General features: G+C 46.8%; 1 protein-coding gene across 7 annotated transcripts in view; it reads right to left on the reverse strand.

Moving 5' to 3' along the window:
• LOC110508653 (histone-lysine N-methyltransferase 2C) overlaps nt 1-17,369 on the reverse strand; it is a 138,344-nt gene that overhangs the window by 33,330 nt on the left and 87,645 nt on the right. For 6 of the 7 annotated variants that reach the window (XM_036966414.1, XM_036966417.1, XM_036966415.1 and 3 more), the window contains 9 exons: nt 15,138-17,132; nt 14,613-14,899; nt 12,548-14,175; nt 12,176-12,354; nt 12,001-12,064; nt 11,623-11,855; nt 9,617-11,320; nt 8,890-9,093; nt 1,051-1,215 (listed from right to left, as the gene is read on the reverse strand). In XM_036966414.1, the coding sequence (XP_036822309.1) occupies nt 1,051-1,215; nt 8,890-9,093; nt 9,617-11,320; nt 11,623-11,855; nt 12,001-12,064; nt 12,176-12,354; nt 12,548-14,175; nt 14,613-14,899; nt 15,138-17,132 (6,459 nt within the window). The remainder of the gene's footprint in view (nt 1-1,050; nt 1,216-8,889; nt 9,094-9,616; nt 11,321-11,622; nt 11,856-12,000; nt 12,065-12,175; nt 12,355-12,547; nt 14,176-14,612; nt 14,900-15,137; nt 17,133-17,369) is intronic. The other variant, XM_036966413.1, reaches the window with a different exon arrangement.

The raw sequence follows: 17,369 nt of genomic DNA on the forward strand, positions 1-17,369 counted from the left end.
ACACGTCACCATACTACAACAGGGCATATGGCAGAGTGGTCTCGTGCTACCACAAATCACTGCTTCAAAAAGGCACTAAAGGCATCCTTCAACTTCATATTAATAAAACCTGTGCCTGGGGCTGGTCTAGTGGGTAGTGCCACAGCCTTCAGCACATACAGTATGCAGTACATGCTTGCGTAGGATCACTCCATCTCCCCTTAGCTCATTCAAAGTCCAGTTGAATATAAAAACAAGAGTGGTATTTTAAATTAAGATAAAAATATTTAACTTTGGTTGGTAGGCTTGGGCGGTATCCAGACTGTCATATCTTCATACCGACATTGTGCCATACCGGGATATTCTGTAATACCGGCGCTGTTTTCAAACCCCACTGATACTCTGTAATCGGAAGGTTAGCGATGCTAACAAGTACATGTAAAATCGCATAGAATGCTAATGAGCACACTGAACATTTTGTACAGTTTATGACCTAAAGTATACAAGTAACTAAAAAATGCTACTCATAGTTCGCTGCATGCACAAAGCAAATATTAGCCAGCAAGGTTCTTGATCCAGGAGGGGATTCAATGCTGTTACCAAGAGAATGCTTGATTTTGGAAGAAGCCAGCTAACCACTTAATCAGATAGCTAATTAGCAAACGAAATGCACAAATGTAGAGCATTTAGCACATTTTAGACAATTAACTTAATTGTTATCAGATATCTAGCTGGCACACATTTAGTTGTGGATTACATACTATAATTAGATCACCTGGTGGATGCTGCACAAGAGTGAGAGACTCAAGGCTCCGATCGCTAGTTGTCTGCTTGTAAACAAACACCACATGACGTGTGACTGGGGACTACCGTAAGCTTCATAATAATGTAACAGGTGACATGAAGAATGCAATGTTCCTTATCGCCTAATATATTGCACAAGTTGACTGCAGGTTTTATTTAAAAAGTAGCTACAAAATGAAAAAACGTCCAGTGGCTTTTTCCAAATACCCCGGTATATGGTATATAGGGTATACCGCCCACGCCTAGTGGTTGGAGCTGAGGCCTCACCTTGTAGGCTAGCTGGGAATAGTAGTCAGAGACTCCGTCCAGAGCAGCGCTACCGAAGGTCCCAGACAGATGGTTCTCCCCGTTGAGCTGGCCACTGCCATAGGGGGCGAAGTGGGCAAAGTTGACACCTATCAGGGGCTCTATGAGGGGCAGAAGGGACAGCTGCTGTAGGAGGAAAGAGAGAGAGGAATGGAAAGAGGGGAGAAAAAGGGAGGAGGAAGAGACTTGAGGTTTAACTATTTATTTACTTAATCCTTACTTCACACGGTTTACGTTCAGTAGAGCACACTGTAGCTAAACTTCTTGAAACAAAAAATGAACATTTTTTTACATTTTTTTATTGGATCACATCCAGATAGTTCCTCCCCGTTTCAATTATTTTTTTCTGTTTGACACCTAATAAACACAAAACATTTTCATTTACAGCAACAACCTGGGGAAAGGAGAGGGGTTGAATGAGCTAATGATGATTATAGTCGCGACAATAGTTGGGATTGGTTGAATTTTAAAGTTTCAATTCCTATCTCCCTACCATCATATCTAAGCAAATATTGCATTAACGTCGATGAAACTTTGCAAATCAACTTGACTGGAGGTACACAACACACAAGCCTCTCGTCATGATCCATTCAGAGAACCACATTGGATTTTTAACATGGTCCCTAGCATCAGGGGAAAAATTAAATGTCTTGCTGCGACCTAACTCAAGATCTAGGCATTGGATAAAAACGAGACTACAGGGACCATAAAATGACCATTAGACTAGCCCACCCTGTACTGTTTTTGGCTAACCCATGCTTACTTTGCAGCGGTGGGCAACCTCCCCCCTGACAACCAATGTACACTTTCGGTGAAAGGTTTTAGAAAATCTACTCATTCAAGGACTTTTTTCTTTTTACGCTTTTCTACATTTTAGAATAATAGTGAAGACATCAATACTATTAAATAACACATATGTATAACATACATAACACATCATTAAATAACACATGTAGTAACTACATATAACACATATGTATAACATATATAACACATCATTAAATAACACATGTAGTAACCAAAAAAGTGTTAAATCAAAATCTCTTCTTCAAATAGCCACCCTTTGCCTTGATGACAGCTTTAGGCATTCTCTCAACCAGCTTCATGAGGTAGTCACCGGGAATGCATTTCAATTAACAGGTGTGCCTTCTTAAAAGTTCTATTGTGGAATATCTTTCCTTCTTAATGTGTTTGAGCCAGTCAGTTGTGTTGTGACAAGGTAGGGGTGGTATACAGAAGATAGCCCTATTTGGTAAAAGAAGTCCATACTATGGCAAGAACAACTCAAATAAGCAAAGACAAACGACAGTCCATCATTACTTTAAGACATGAAGGTCAGTCAATATGGAAAATGTAAAGTTCCTTCAAGTGCTGTCTCAAAAACCATCAAGCGCTATGATGAAACTGGCTCTCTTGAGGACCACAACAGGAATGGAAGGCCCAGAGTTACCTCTGCTGCAGTGGATAACTTAATTAGAGTTACCAGCCTCAGAAATTGCAGCACAAATAAATGCTTCACAGAGTTCAAGTAACAGACATCACAACATCAACTGTTCAGAGGAAACTTTGTGAATCAGTTCTTCATGGTCGAATTGCTGCAAAGAAACCATTACTAAAGGACACCAATAAGAAGAAGAGACTTGCTTGGGCCAACAAACACGAGCAATGAACATTAGAACGGTACAAATTTGTACTTGTCTGGAGTCCAAATTTGATATTTTTGGTTCCAACCGCCGTGTCTTTGTGAGACGCGGTGTGGGTAAATGGATGATCTCTGCATGTGTATTTCCCACCGTAAAGCATGGAGGAGGAGGTGTTATGATGTGGGGGTTCTTTGCTGGTTACACTGTCTGTGATTTATTTAGAATTCAAGGCACACTTAACCAGCATGGCTACAACAGCATTCTGCAGCGATACTCCATCCCATCTTGTTTGGGCTTAATGGGACTTGTTTGTTTTTCAACAGGACAATGACTCAACACACCTCCAGGCTGTGTAAGGGCTATTTGACCAAGAAGGAGAGTGATGGAGTGTTGCATCAGATGTCCTGGCCTCCACAATCCCCCAACCTCAACCAAATTGAGATGGTTTGGGATGAGTCGGACCAGCAGAGTGAAGGAAAAGCAGCCAACAAGTGCTCAGCCTATGTGGGAACTCCTTCAAGACTGTTGGAAAAGCATTCCAGGTGAAGCTGGTTGAGAGAATGCCAAGAGTGTGCAAAGCTTTCATCAAGGCAAAGAGCAGCTATTTGAAGAATCTCAAATATAAAATATATTTTGATTTGTTACTACATAATTCCATAGGTGTAATTTCATATTTTTTTATGTCTTTACTATTATTCTACATTATAGACAATAGTAAAAAAATAAAGAAAAACCCTTGAATGTGCAAAACTTTTGACCGGTAGTGTATAGCGTTGCATAACTCCGTAGCCCTTAAGGCTAGAAACAAGATTAAAAGACTGAAATTCAGAGGCTGAGCTAAGACCTTCAAAGTCAAACTGAGTTAAAACTTGGTAAAATATGACTTCCCATTCAAAGCAATGTAAGACTGCAGCAATCTAGTTAGTTCAAAACTGATTTTAGAGGGCAGCATACCAGAGTTTAAACCAGCAAGACTTGCAGTTATGCAAGCACACCCGTTGTGCCATTATGGTCCATTTTGGTCTATTGTACTGCAAACAATGTGTAGGCAGGTTGCTTAGGATTCAAACCTTCTCAAACAGCATACATGTAAGTCATACTCTTTGAGGATGTGCTTCCACCATAATGCGATTTCAACTGTATTGGATTCTTCACACACCACACTAAGACATTATCCCATTACATTACCTTTAAGCACTTTTTTTTATTGTTATTTGAAAGCAAGCTTTGCTTTTAAACCTACAAGACCATCAGGCTTGATTGAGTGAGCTGTTTTGTCTTGTAGTAAAGTGGTGCCTGCCTGCATTTCCTTTAACCTTTATGCAACTGAATATAAAATATCCCTTTGAGCATGGTGAAGTTATTAATTAAACTTTGGTTGGTGTATCAATACACTACAAAAATACACAGTTGAAGTCAGAAGTTTACATACACTTCGGTTGGAGTCATTAAAACTCGTTTTTCAACCACTCCACAAATTTCTTGTTAACAAATTATAGTTTTGGCAAGTCAGTTAGGACATCTACTTTGTGCATGATAAGTAATTTTTTCAACAATTGTTTACAGACAGATTATTTCACTGTATCACAATTCCAGTGGGTCAGAAGTTCACATACACTAAGTTGACTGTGCCTTTAAACAGTTTGGAAAATTCCAGAAAAACATGTCATGACTTTAGAAGCTTCCGATAGGCTAATTGACATAATTTGAGTCAATTGGAGGTGTACCTGTGGATGTACTTCAGTGCCTCTTTGCTTGACATCATAGGAAAATCAAAAGAAATCAGCTAAGACCTCAGAAAAAAAATTATAGACCTCCACAAGTCTGGTTCATCCTTGTGAGCAACTTCCAAATGGCTGAAGGTACCACATTCATCTGTACAAACAATAGTATGCAAGTATTAACACCATGGGACCACGCAGCCGTCATACCACTCAGGAAGGAGACGCGTTCTGTCTCCTAGAGATTAACGTACTTTGGTGCAAAAAGTGCAAATCAATCTCAGAACAAAAGCAAAGGACCTTGTGAAGATGCTGGAGGAAACGGGTGCAAAAGTATCTATATCCACAGAAAAACTAGTCCTATATCAACATAACCTGAAAGGCCGCTCAGCAAGGAAGAAGCCACTGCTCCAAAACTGCCATAAAAAAAGCCAGACTACGATTTGCAACTGCACATGGGGACAAAGATGATACTTTTTGGAGAAATGTCCTCTGGTCTGATGAAACAAAAATATAACTGTTTGGCAGTAAGGACCATTGTTATTTTTGGAGGAAAAAGGGGGAAGCTTGCAAGCCGAAGAACACCATCCCAACCGTGAAGCATGGAGGTGGCAGCATCATGTTGTGGTGGTGCTTGACTGCAGGAGGGAATGATGCACTTCGCAAACTAGATGGCATCACGAGGTAGGAAAATGATATGGATATATTGAAGCAACATCTCAAGACATCAGTCAGGAAGTTAAAGCTTGGTCACAAATGAGTCTTCCAAATGGACAATGACCCCATGCATACTTCCAAAGTTGTGGCAAAATGGTTTAAGGACAACAAAGTCAAGGTACTGGAGTGGCCATCACAAAGTCCTGACCTCAATCCTTTATAAAATGTGTTGTCAGTACTGAAAAAGTGTGTGCGAGCAATGAGAACTACAAACCTGACTCAGTTACACCAGCTCTGTCAGGAGGAATGGGCCAAAATTCACACAATTTATTGTGGGAAGCTTGTGGAAGGCTACCCGAAACGTTTGACCCAAGTCAAACAATTTCAAGGCAATGCTACCAAATACTAATTGAGTGTATGTAAGCTTCTGACCCACTGGGAATGTGATGAAAGAAATAAAAGCTGAAATAAATCACTCTACTATTATTCTGACATTTGACATTCTTAAAATAAAGTGGTGATCCTAACTGACCTAAGACAGATCATTTTTACAAGGATTAAATGTCACAAATTGTGAAAAACTGAGTTTATATGTATTTGGCTAAGGTGTATGTAAACTTCCGACTTCAACTATAGGTGTCCTTCCTAACTCAGTTGGCGGAGAGGAAGGAAACCAGTCAGGGATTTCACCATGAGGCTAATGGTGACTTTAAAACAGTTAGAGTTTAATGGCTGTGAAAGGAGAAAACTGACTCAGCATTAGTTTCTCCACAATGCTAACCTAAACGAGAGTGAAAGAAGCCTGTACAGAATAAAAATATTCCAAAACATGTATCCTGTTTGTAGTAAGGCACTAAAGTAAATCTGCGGCAAAGAAATTAACTTTATCTCCTCAAAGCGTTATGCTTGGGGCAATCCAACAACACCTCACAGAGTACCACTTTTCACACTTTCGAGCATCATGTTATGGGTATGATTGTAATCGGCAAGGATGAGGGAGATTTTTAGGATAAAAAGAAATGGATTAGAGCAAAGCACAGGCAAAATCCTTGAGTAAAACCTGGTTCTGTTTGCTTTCCAACAGACAATGGGAGACAAATTCACCTTTGAGCAGAACAATAACCAAAAACACAAAGCCAAATATTCCAAGATGACTTTGAATGTGCCTGAGTGGCCGAGTTACAGTTGACTCAAATCGGCCTGTAAATCTATGACAAGACTTGAAAATGGCTTTCTAGTAATGATGAACAACCAACTTGACAGAGCTTGAAGAATTTTAAAAGAATAACGTGCAAATATTGTACAATCCAGGTTTGCAAAGCTCTTAGAGATGTACACAGAAAAACTCAGTTCGAATCACCTTTGGCAGCAATTACAACATGTAATGACTCAGGGTTGTGAATACTTATGTAAATTAGATATCTATTTTTCCATTTTCAATAAATTTGCAAAAATGTCTAAAAACATGTTGTCACTTCTTCATTATGGGGTATTGTGTGTAGATAGGTGAGAATTTTTTTTATTTCATACATTTTAATTTCAGGCTGCAACAACAAAATGTGGAATACGTCAAGGAGTATGAATACTTTATGAAGGCACTGTCTGTGAAGTGAGAGGAATGTTCTGGTGGTGTAAAACTCCCTGCAAAATTCCATAATTACCTCAGATACATGAACACAAATAGCACCACTCCAATTAACATGCCTGAGGCATTACTCACGTTTTCAACTCTGCTGTGGTGGCTATATGTTTAGTTGAAGTCTGTGTAATTTGTCCTTGTTTATGGTTTACAGCGATTATCGGGTATTTCTAATTGAAGTGTGTTTTGAAAGCCTACATTTCCCATTAAATTCATTTTCTACAATTATTCTTCCCACATGGGAATAAAATTGTGACAGCAATTACTTACCAAAATGACAGTAATTTAACTTTGACAAAGCACCGAGTAAATTGTAACTCTAAAGAGCTGGTTGACTGTTTTATAATAACCTTTGGTAAGAAGAACATTATAATTTGTCTCATTTATCAATGAGATGCACAAGTATGGTGTAGCAGCACCCAGTATTCAACGACAATTTGATTCAATGAATGATCATTTTCTACATTTCATATATGGTTCTATGCAATCAAACTGTGTGGTTTCTACTCCATTTAACTACAGCCATTTATGAAGACATTATATGATCAGACTTAATGAATGAACAGCACCATGGGGGGGGGGCATAATTTGCTAGTCCATAATCACTATATATACACAAAAGTATGTGGACACCCCTTCAAATTAGTGGACTGCCATTTCAGCCACATCCATTGTTGACAGGTGTATAAAATCAAGCGAACGGCCATACAATCTCCATAGACAAACATTGGCAGTAGAATGGCCTTACTGAAGAACTCAGTGACTTTTCAATGTGGCACCGTCATAGGACGCCACCTTTCCAACAAGTCAGTTTGTCAAATTCCTGCCCTGCAAGAGCTGCCCCGGTCAACTGTAAGTACTGTTATTATGAAGTGGAAACGTCTAAGAGCAACAACGGCTCAGCCACGAAGTGGTAAGTCACACAAGCTCACAGAATGGGACCGCCGAGTGTTGAAGCATGTAGAAATCATCTGTCCTTGGGTGCAACACTCACTACAAGTTCCAAACTGCCTCTGGAAAGGAATATCAGCACAACAACTGTTTGTCGGGAGCTTCATGAAATGGGTTTCCATGGCTAAGCAGCCGCACATAAGCCTAAGACCACCATGTGCAATGCCAAGTGTCGGCTGGAGTGGTGTAAAGCTCGCCACCATTGGACTCTGGAGCAGTGGAATCGCATTCTCTGGAGTGATGAATCATGCTTCACCATCTGGCAGTCCGACGGACTAATCTGGGTTTGGCAGATGCCAGGAGAACGCTACCTACTCCAACACTAGTGCCAACTGTCAAGTTTGGTGGAGGAGGAATAATGGTCTGGGTCTGTTTTTCATAGTTCGGGCTACAGCATACAATTACATTCTAGACGATTCTGTGCTTCCAACTTTGTGGCAACAGTTTGGGGAAGGCCCTTTCCTGTTTCAGCATGACAATGCCCCCTTACACAAAGCAAGGTCCAAACATAAATGCTTTGTCGAGATCAGTGTGGAAGAACATGACTGGCCTGCACAGAGCCCTGACCTGAAACCCTTCGAAAATCTTTGGGATGAATTGGAACGCCGCTTGCGAGCAATGCATAATCGTCCAACATCAGTGCCCGACCTCACTAATGCTTGTTGCTGAATGGAAGCAAGTCCCGGCAGCAATGTTCCAACATCTAGTGGAAAGCCTTCCCAGAAGAGTGGAGGCTGTTATAGCAGAAAAGGGGGGAATAAATCCATATTAATGCCCATGATTCTGGAATGAGATGTTCGACAACCAGGTGTCCGCATACTTTTGGTCGTGTAGTGTGTGTGGCTATTATACATGTAATGGCATCAGCATACACACACCAGGGGCACCGTCCTATCCTATCTGTAATTAGTTAGCTCTGTGGTCAATGCATCACAGCATTGCTAAAGATTGAATAGTGTAAAGAAATATCTCTGAAGGGAGAATTCACCTCCCCTCAATGCGAGATACATGCGAGTACATGTAGCCTTTCTGCATGATGAATGTGGCCTACCGGTGTAAGAAGGAGTCTATACTCTGAAGTGTGTTTAGAGAATCAACAGTGCTCCTTTTACTATTTCATCATTGGCTTCTTTTCTGTCGCGGACTACATATTGCCTAGTGTTGTGTGATGTTTAGGTATATCCCCTACCTGTTTTAGCTGGGTCATTAGTGCATCTGTGCTACAGTGCACCAGTTGCTTCTCCTCCCCCTCTTTCTTCCTCTTCCTGTAGCGAGAGGCGGGCCTCTCCCCTCCCTTGGGGGTCCTCTTGTTCCTGCCTTTCTTTTTCTCCTGTCCTGCTAGCAGCGGTCCTGGGAACTCTGGCAGGCCAGACATCTGTCCGTCTGAATACGCCTGGGAGAAGGTAGATAAAGATGACTTTATTGTCCATTTAACAAAGGAACTGATAAGACAGCAGTGTCGCTCTCATGGCCAAGCACAACAATATCTCTAAAAATAAATAAACATGACATCAAGGAGGATGACAACCGTTAATAGATAAATTGTCAAATGTCAACTCTTCAGCCGTTTGGGTATGTCTGAGTGTTTTCAAAAAACATTTCATCAATCATGACTCAGCCTAAAATACTGCGTCCTATGACTCACAGCAGTTTGTCGCAGGCAGCGAGAGACACGACCCATCTGACTGATTCACTGAGCCTGCTTGGCTTGGCTCTGACTCACACTAGCTGCTCATCTACCTACATAGCAAGCTAGCGATCACTGACTCAAAGGAGGCTGGTCGAGGGAGAAATCGGAGGACAGGATCACTGTAATGAACGGAAAGTAACTGTTCCATTCAATCCATCCCAGTGGTTGCAATGAGCCTCCACCAGCCTCCACTGCCGTGCCTTATCTGCCAGACAGTGAGACTCACCCCATTACTGTCCATGGAGCTCTGCCTCAGCAGCAGGGCCTTGCAGTCTGTAGCCACCTCCTCCTCCTCAGACCTCAGGCTTTCGTCTGACCGTTGGTGGGGAAGCCCTGGTCCATTAAAAGGTGTCTGCTTGTTCTTCAACAGGTGTTTGAGGAGTTCGTTATTACCCCCAGACTCCCCCTTGGCTCCCCCGCTGTGCAAGGGGCTCTGTGCTGCAGGTCCACCCTCCTCCTTTACTATGCCCATCCCTGAGCACATGTCGGATGAGGCGCACTCGGTGCTCTCAGTCTGCTCCAGCTTGATGTTGCTGAGGATGCGCTCCTGCTCCAGAGCCTGGGCCCTGGCGACATCTGATGGGATGCTGCTCATTCCTACAGGCTGCCCACCTCCCACCCCCAGGCCTCCTGCAGAGAGCTGCCTTTCCAGCTCAGAGTGGCTGTGGGTAGAGGTGGAGGAGCCCAGTAAGGGGGACCTGGAGAGGTCCTGGTCCCCGAAGAGGTGGGCGTTGTTCCTGGTGGGTGTGGAGGATGTGTCTGACCGGCAGGGTGTCAGAGGCGCTGTGAGGTCAGAGTGCGGCGTGGACGGGGTTTTAATGGAATCTGCGTCATCGTTGTCTTTCTTCTTCTTTCTGTTCCTCTTCTTCTTCCCCTTCTCTTCCGGGATGATGTTGGAGTAGAGCTGGATCAGAGACTGACCCGAGCCGGGGAAGTTGGAAGGCAGGGGTGTGGTGGAGGAGTCTCCGCAAAACGGGGGGCCTTCTCCAGGCATCTGAGACATCATGCCTGGCCCGCTGAACCTCCTGGGTCTGAGTGGACCCTGGGAGAAGTTAGCTCCCTGTAGACCCATGGTATCAGGCCCAAAACCTCCAGGCCCCATGTCCTGAGGAAGCATCCCGTTACTCATCATGGCCCTCCGGTCACCGCCTTGCATGTAGACCGCAGGAGGAGAGCCCATCCCTGACTGCATGGACTGCTGCTGGGGAAACATTGGTCCCAACTGCTGCTGCTGTTGTGGTAGTTGTGGCCTCTGCGGCTGCATGAAGTCCTGGGGCAGCTCGGCATTGAAGAATGGCATCTGAGAGATGGGCGCCATGTTCCCCCCGTCGGACCCCAGCAAGCCTTGCTGTTCCATCTCCATGCGTTGTTTCAGTGCCCGTTGGCGCTCTACCTCCTGCATCAGCTGGACCCTCTGCCTCTCCTGCTGCTCTCTCAGCCTCTCCCTCCGCTCTCTCTCCTGGAAGCCCTCGCTGAACGGGTTGTTGTCGTCAAACTTCAGACCAGAGCCCTGTGGGGTTGTGACCCCACTGGGTTGAGTCTGAGGTTGGTTTTCTATGGGGATCTGTTGGGGCATCTGGGAGGGCTGCTGAGCTGGGTTTCCCATGGGAATCTGAGAGGGTATATTGGGGCCACCCATGGGCATGGGAGCTCCAGGATGCCAGCCTGGTTGGTTGGTTATCGGCATGTGTTGTGCAGGGGCGTTCGGCTGGCCTGGATGTAGTGGCACCTGATGCATCATGGGGTTCATAGGTGGCTGTTGGTTCATCGGAGGCCCGCTTGGTACCTTGCCACCAGGGACACCCTGCATTGGTGGCATCCCTGGCACAGTCGCTGGCATCACAGTGGGAGGCATGCCACTGCCACCCTGCTGCTGCTTCACTTGATACTCCTCGATCAGTTCGGCGTGCTCTTTCTGCTGCTTCCGGATCTGAAAGGACAAGAACCAAACACAATTTGTGAGCAATTAGGCAAACTCATGACAATCTCAAACCCCAACACAGACAATAACAATTAAATGTTTTCATTGACATCATTCAATGCATATTCATGATCATTATGAGGAGCATTGAAATGTCTGAATAACTGAAGAAACAACATTTTGACAAGGGGCTCAAAACATAGCTCTCCAAGCAAGGGCAGTTTGAGAGTTGAACAGAGAGGATAGTGGAAGGGGGAGAGGAAGTGCTGATGGAAAAAGGTGAAAGAAAGAGTGCCCTCAGCAGCATTTACCTGCTCCAGCTGTTTCTGGACGACACTCTGCTGCTCTGTGACATGTTTGAGCTGCTCTGCGTCCTCCTCAGCAAACTCCCTCCCAGCCTTCTTGGCTGTGCGCTGCTTGGCACACAGGGCCTTCTTGGCCTTCCTGTGGGCTCCGATCTTCTCCTCCAGAAACTTCTGCTGCATCTGGAGCAGCTGCTGGGTCTCCTGGAGCCACTCCTCGTACTGAGCCTTCTGAGCATTATCTGAGGGAGAGATAACAGAGTGAGTTTTCATATGACATATTTTAAACAGCATTTCTTAAAAACAACCTATGGTCTTGGGGGAGACAGAATTTTATTTTCTGCCATTATTATTGAACTTTGGCTCGTAAATCAAAGATGAACTTACTGACAAAATCTGATCCAAAATTCGGAGGGTTGGGCCTTGCCACCGCGGGTGTCAGCTTGCCATCCTGGTTTTGAAAGAGACAAACAAATTGTTCTTATAATTTGTGTTTCGTAGTATGGTTTGTGTATGAAAGGTGACTTGAGAGAACTGATTTGGTGATAAGCGATTCAGTTACCTGTCCAACGGCCTGTGGAGGAGCAGAGGCGCTTTTAGGACACGGTGCTGCAGCACCAGGTGGAAACCTGTTCATGACCATCGGTGTCATTCCCATGTTGTTTTGAACCATGACTTTGTTGATGCCTTTCAGAGCGACCATCTTTGCTTTCATAATAGGGTCAGTGATTGCGTCAAAATCTGCATACAAAAAAAGATGTGCGGTCAGCAACTTGCCCATTACTAAAGACAAATGTCCTCAATGATTTATTTTATAGACAAATTACATATCACTTATATTCATACTATTTATTTCTCATACAAAATAAGAAGGTAAATAACTTGTTTGAACTGGAATAAAAGCATTTAGCCTGAATGAAAAACATCTAGTTACCGATGTTGGGGAAGAAGGAGTCACTGGAGGAGCGTTGTCGGATCATGGCCTGCATCTGCCTCTGCTGCTGCTGCTCCTGCCTCTCCTGGTCCAGCAGGTCCTGTAGGAGGAGGGGCTGCTCCTCCAGCAGCAGGGGTCTGTGCCCCCCTGGCCCCACCTGGCCCAACGTCTGGACCAACAGGGCCTGCTGAGCCGGTGTCAACCCACTCTGGTCTATCTCAAAGGTAGACATGGATGTTTCTCCTTCTCCTTCTCCCCTGCTTGTGGGATCCATGGTTTGGGAGATGTTCTGAGCATCTTGGTTTGGCTGTGCCATAGAGTTACCACTGCCTTGATTGTCAGGGGAGGAGTCCTCTGGCTGCTGCTTGATTAGTAAGCTAGAGAGGACTGGGGTGGAGTCAGAGAGCACTCCTGATTGGTTGTTAGGGTTTCCGTCTGCTTGCTGGTCCGTCCTGTCATTGGACGTCTGGGACAGGTTGTCTCCGTCTACCATTTTGATCTTCTGCTTCGAGGGCAGGGAGGAGGCGGCGCTTTGTCTACAGCTCACTTCCTGTTTGACTTCAGCTGACGAGGAATACTTCTCGGCCGTTCCCTCTGACTTCCCCATTCCAGATGTTAAATTAGAGAAGGAAGATACAGCACCACCACAGCTAGAGTTGAAGTTCCTCTTCTCAGACAAAGCCTTCTGGAAGTCTGAGGCATCACTGTGGTCTTCCATGTGGTCACTAAGCTCCAACTCCTCGTTGAACATGTCCTTCTTGATATCGTTCAGGTCAGGGTCGGTGTACGCAATGATGTCGAACTTCCCTGATGTCAGGAAGTCGTCCAGGTGCAAATCGTTGGTCTCCAGGTCCAAGTCTTTGCCGTCTTCTTCTTCCGGATCCAGGTTTAGGTTGTCCAGATCGGCATCGACCAGGTCCTTCACCTCCACGTCTTCCAGGTCTTTGACAGCCGAATCGACGGTGTCCAGTTTCTCCTCCACTCCATCGTGGTTGTTAGCCATGGAGACTCCCTGATCATCAGTGTGTCCAACAGATGGCCCTGGCGTCATCATGGAAGGAGCTGACATACTCTGGGTCTCGTTCGAAGCTGGCTGGCTCATGGACCTCATCAGCTGGGCTTGCCTGTGCATGGTGCCCCCTTGCATCTGAGCCTGCTGCTGCTGGTGGAGGTTCTCCATGCTAGAGGACAGCTGGCTCTGGCCAACCTGCTGGTTCCCCATGGAACCCATCATCATCCTGGGGCCATCTTGGTTCATACCTGGAGGGAACCTGAACTCAGGCCCTCCCATGAAACCAGGAGGCCTTTGGGGCTGGAGGTTGGGATCCATGTTGGGACATTGATCCATGGCGTTGGGACCGAAGGGGAGGCGGAGTCTGCTGTCAGGGGCTCTGTGTCTCAGCTCGATGAAAGGCTGACCCATGATGTTGTGCTGCTGCATTGGCAAGCCGCGAGGAGGGAAATGCTGTGGCAGCCCCATAGGGTTGGGGTTGCCCCCCACGGACTTGGCCATGTCCACGGACATAGAGCGTCTCATCCCCGGGTGGATGTCCTGCATGGGGTGGGGGCCTCTGAGGAAGAACTCCTGTCCTCCGTGAGGTCCCGGCCCACCAGGTGGAAATGCAAACCTGAGAGATAGAAAATAAACATATTTTAATACATATTCCTGTGCTGAATTTTCTCAGACGTTCTCCACATTCAATCTAGAGTGACTCATTTTGTTTTTTCGGAGACTACAAATTTCATGAGTCATAAAAGATAGTCTTATTTATTGTCCCCCACGACTGTGGATCGGTCCATATCTCAGACAGCACTGGGACAATTCTGACAACTTGGGTGAATGACTTGTCTTGCCATTAGAGATCCAGCATTTATAAAATGACACTGACTTGCACAAGGCGGAAGCTGTAGTAATGAACTGAAATGTAATTACACAGTTACGGAACATGACATTCGTTGATTTAAATTATTTTTTTTAAATATATATATTTCTACAGGTATATCATTCATGGGGGACAACATGTTTACTGTAACCTCTGTAAGGACAGTAATTCCAGTTACTAACCTTGGCCCCTGATGTCTGATATTAGGATCCCCAGGATGTTGTCCTCTGGGGAACTGGCCCTCATTAGGGAAAGGGCCACGCTGGTCCCCTGGGAAGGGTCCAGGGAATCTCATGGGCCCTGGCCCAGGGTAGGGTGGAGGGGGCCGACTGAATATCTCGCACTGCTGTCCGTGGCCCTCATGGGGCCAGGGTCGAGGGGTGCCAGGGGCCATGTTACCAGCGTTCTCCTGGCGGATGGCACTCCTCTGCTGCTGCTGCTTCAGGATCAGCTCTCGGATGCGTTGACGCTAAATAAAACACAAGTAGTCAGACCTCCAACTAGATAATTCACGCCTGAACTCTACTGAATATTTGTTTGCAAAATTAAAAGTGATAGAAATGTATAAGCTATTAAACACCATGGATTCCAGCTTGCCAAGGGATAAAAAATGTATTTAAGTGAATACTGAAGCGGATGAAATGAATCTCTGAAAGATAATGCTTTAAATAAAGAGCAGTTAATAAAAAGAGCGTCAGTCCTCTTACCTGTCTGAGTCTCTCCTCACTGTCGGCCAGGGAGACACTCTGAACCTCAGAGGAGGTTCCAGGCATCTGGGAGGGTCTTTGCAGCTGTCCTCCAGGGTCCCGGCCTTGCTGCTCCTTCATCTCCAGTCTTTCTGCTGGCTGTGGACACGGGGGGGTGGGTGCCTGCTCATAAGGATCATGGACAGGCGTCTGGTTGGGACGTCTGGACGGTGACGGAGAGAATCCATCATCGGCCATCCCACCGTGATGCGTTGGTGTCTGTGACCCAGGGTGCGGGAAGGGAGCGTCTTGGGGCCTAACGCCTTGAGTGGAGAAATGGTCCTGCTGGTTCCCCAAGGGACCAGGCCTCTGCACCTGCAGTCTGCCCAGCCCGTCAGGCCCCATCCCTGGCCGGGGGGTTCCTGGAGCCTGGGCGTACGGGTCACTCAGCATCGGCCTGGTGGTCTGGGAGAACATGTCACCACTCATAGGCCTGGGGGTTCCAGGTTGGCTAGCATAGGGATCCATGGGGGCTAGCCTCTGGCTGCCTGGGGACTTGGAGAATCTCTCTCCCATGGGGGGCCTAGGGGTACCAGGTTGCTGGGCGTAGGGGTCCATGGAGTGCCCAGGGGACATCCTCTGACCAGGTGCTTGGGGGTGTGGGTGAGGGAACTGGTTCATGCCAGGGCCAGAGCGAGGAGTGTTGGGCTGCTGGGAGTAAGGGTCCGAGGACTGACCGTAGTTGTCGTGTGGGCGAGGGGTTCCTGGAGGGCGAGCGTAGCTGGACTCAAAGAACGGTCTGTTTCCAGGAAGTTGGCAACTGGGGTCATTCATGGGTCGAGTGATACCTGACATCTGAGCATAGGGGTCTGAAGAGGGTCTTGGGTTTCCAGGGGGCTGGGCGAAGGGGTCATATGTGAAGTGGTCGGGCCTTGGGGTAGAGGGAGCATGAGCGTAAGGGTTTCGGTTAGGTAACTGTGCTATTGGGCCGGGCTGAGGGAAGGGGTGGCCCTGGGGATGGTGCTGGGCCATCCTGGGTGGACTGGTGAAACTGTCGTGGGGTCGTGGAGTAAGAGAGGCCTGAGAGTAGGGGTCTCCCTGCTGAGAGATTCTGTCTGACAGGTGTCCCATTGATCTGTTGAAGGGGTCCTGGGCCTGGGGCGGAGGCATGGGGGTCTTGAATAGAGACTGAGGGACTGAGCCCTGCTCGTTGCTTCCCGGGATGGGAGCTAACAGAGGTCTGGAGTAAGGGTCTGACAGGATCATCCTGTTTTGAGCCATCCGTTGGTAGGCCTCTTGGCGGATCATGGGTCTGGAGTAAGGGTCTCCCCGCACTGGAGAGACCATCGGGGGCCTCCCCTGAGGACCCTGGTTGACTCTGGGTGGGCCCATAGGCTTTAGGAAGGGGTCCATGTCCGCAGCAACAGGCCTGGGGGTGTCAGGGGGCTTGGCATAGGGATCCATCTCCCTACTCATGGACGTGGGCGAACCAAAAGCCTCATGAGCGGGAGATGTGAGCCTCCCTCTGTCCTGCTGATCCATCAGAGAGGTGGGAGACTTGCCAGACTCCATGGACATTCTGCGACTTGCGCCGGGTCCTAGAGCTGGAGGCCTGGGGGTGCCCACCATCTTGGCGTAAGGGTCACAGGGAGAGGAGGGTCTGGAGCCGGAGGAGCCAGGGGAGAACACCTGGGGGGACTGGGGCTGAGAGGAACCCCCTGAGGGAGGGGGAGGAGGGGGCCGCAGAAACACGTCTTCGGGGGGCCCTGAGGTGGGCGTCCCTGGCAGTTGAGGTCGGAGGAAGCCCTCTTTACCTCCGGTGCTGTGCTGCATGGGGGACATGCTGCCGTTGCTCCCGTGCTGGGAGGAAGGGCTCTGGTTGCCGCTGTTGTTACCGTCTCCCTCTGACTGGCTGCCTGACTGCTGTTGCTGCTGTTGCAGCTGCTCATTCTTCACCTGCTCCAGCTTCTGGGTGGCTTCGATCTTGGCTTGCTGCCTGCTTTTCTGTCTCATTTGCTGTCGTAAGAACAGGATGAAAAGGCAAAACATGTTTAGTTTATTAAATAGTGGCTTCACAAGCAATGCATGTTTGCTTAGCAGCCTAAATTACAAAAAGACAAAAAAGAGACTATTTGACTAATATATTTTTTTTTGGGGGGGGGGGGGCCTTCCTAAACTGCATCTCACCTGGTTGCATCTCACACACACTAACCTGCCTGCAGGCCACACTACTACAGGCCACACTACTACTAT

This window comes from Oncorhynchus mykiss, chromosome 28 (assembly GCF_013265735.2).
Source record: "Oncorhynchus mykiss isolate Arlee chromosome 28, USDA_OmykA_1.1, whole genome shotgun sequence".
Taxonomy (NCBI): Eukaryota; Metazoa; Chordata; class Actinopteri; order Salmoniformes; family Salmonidae; genus Oncorhynchus; species Oncorhynchus mykiss.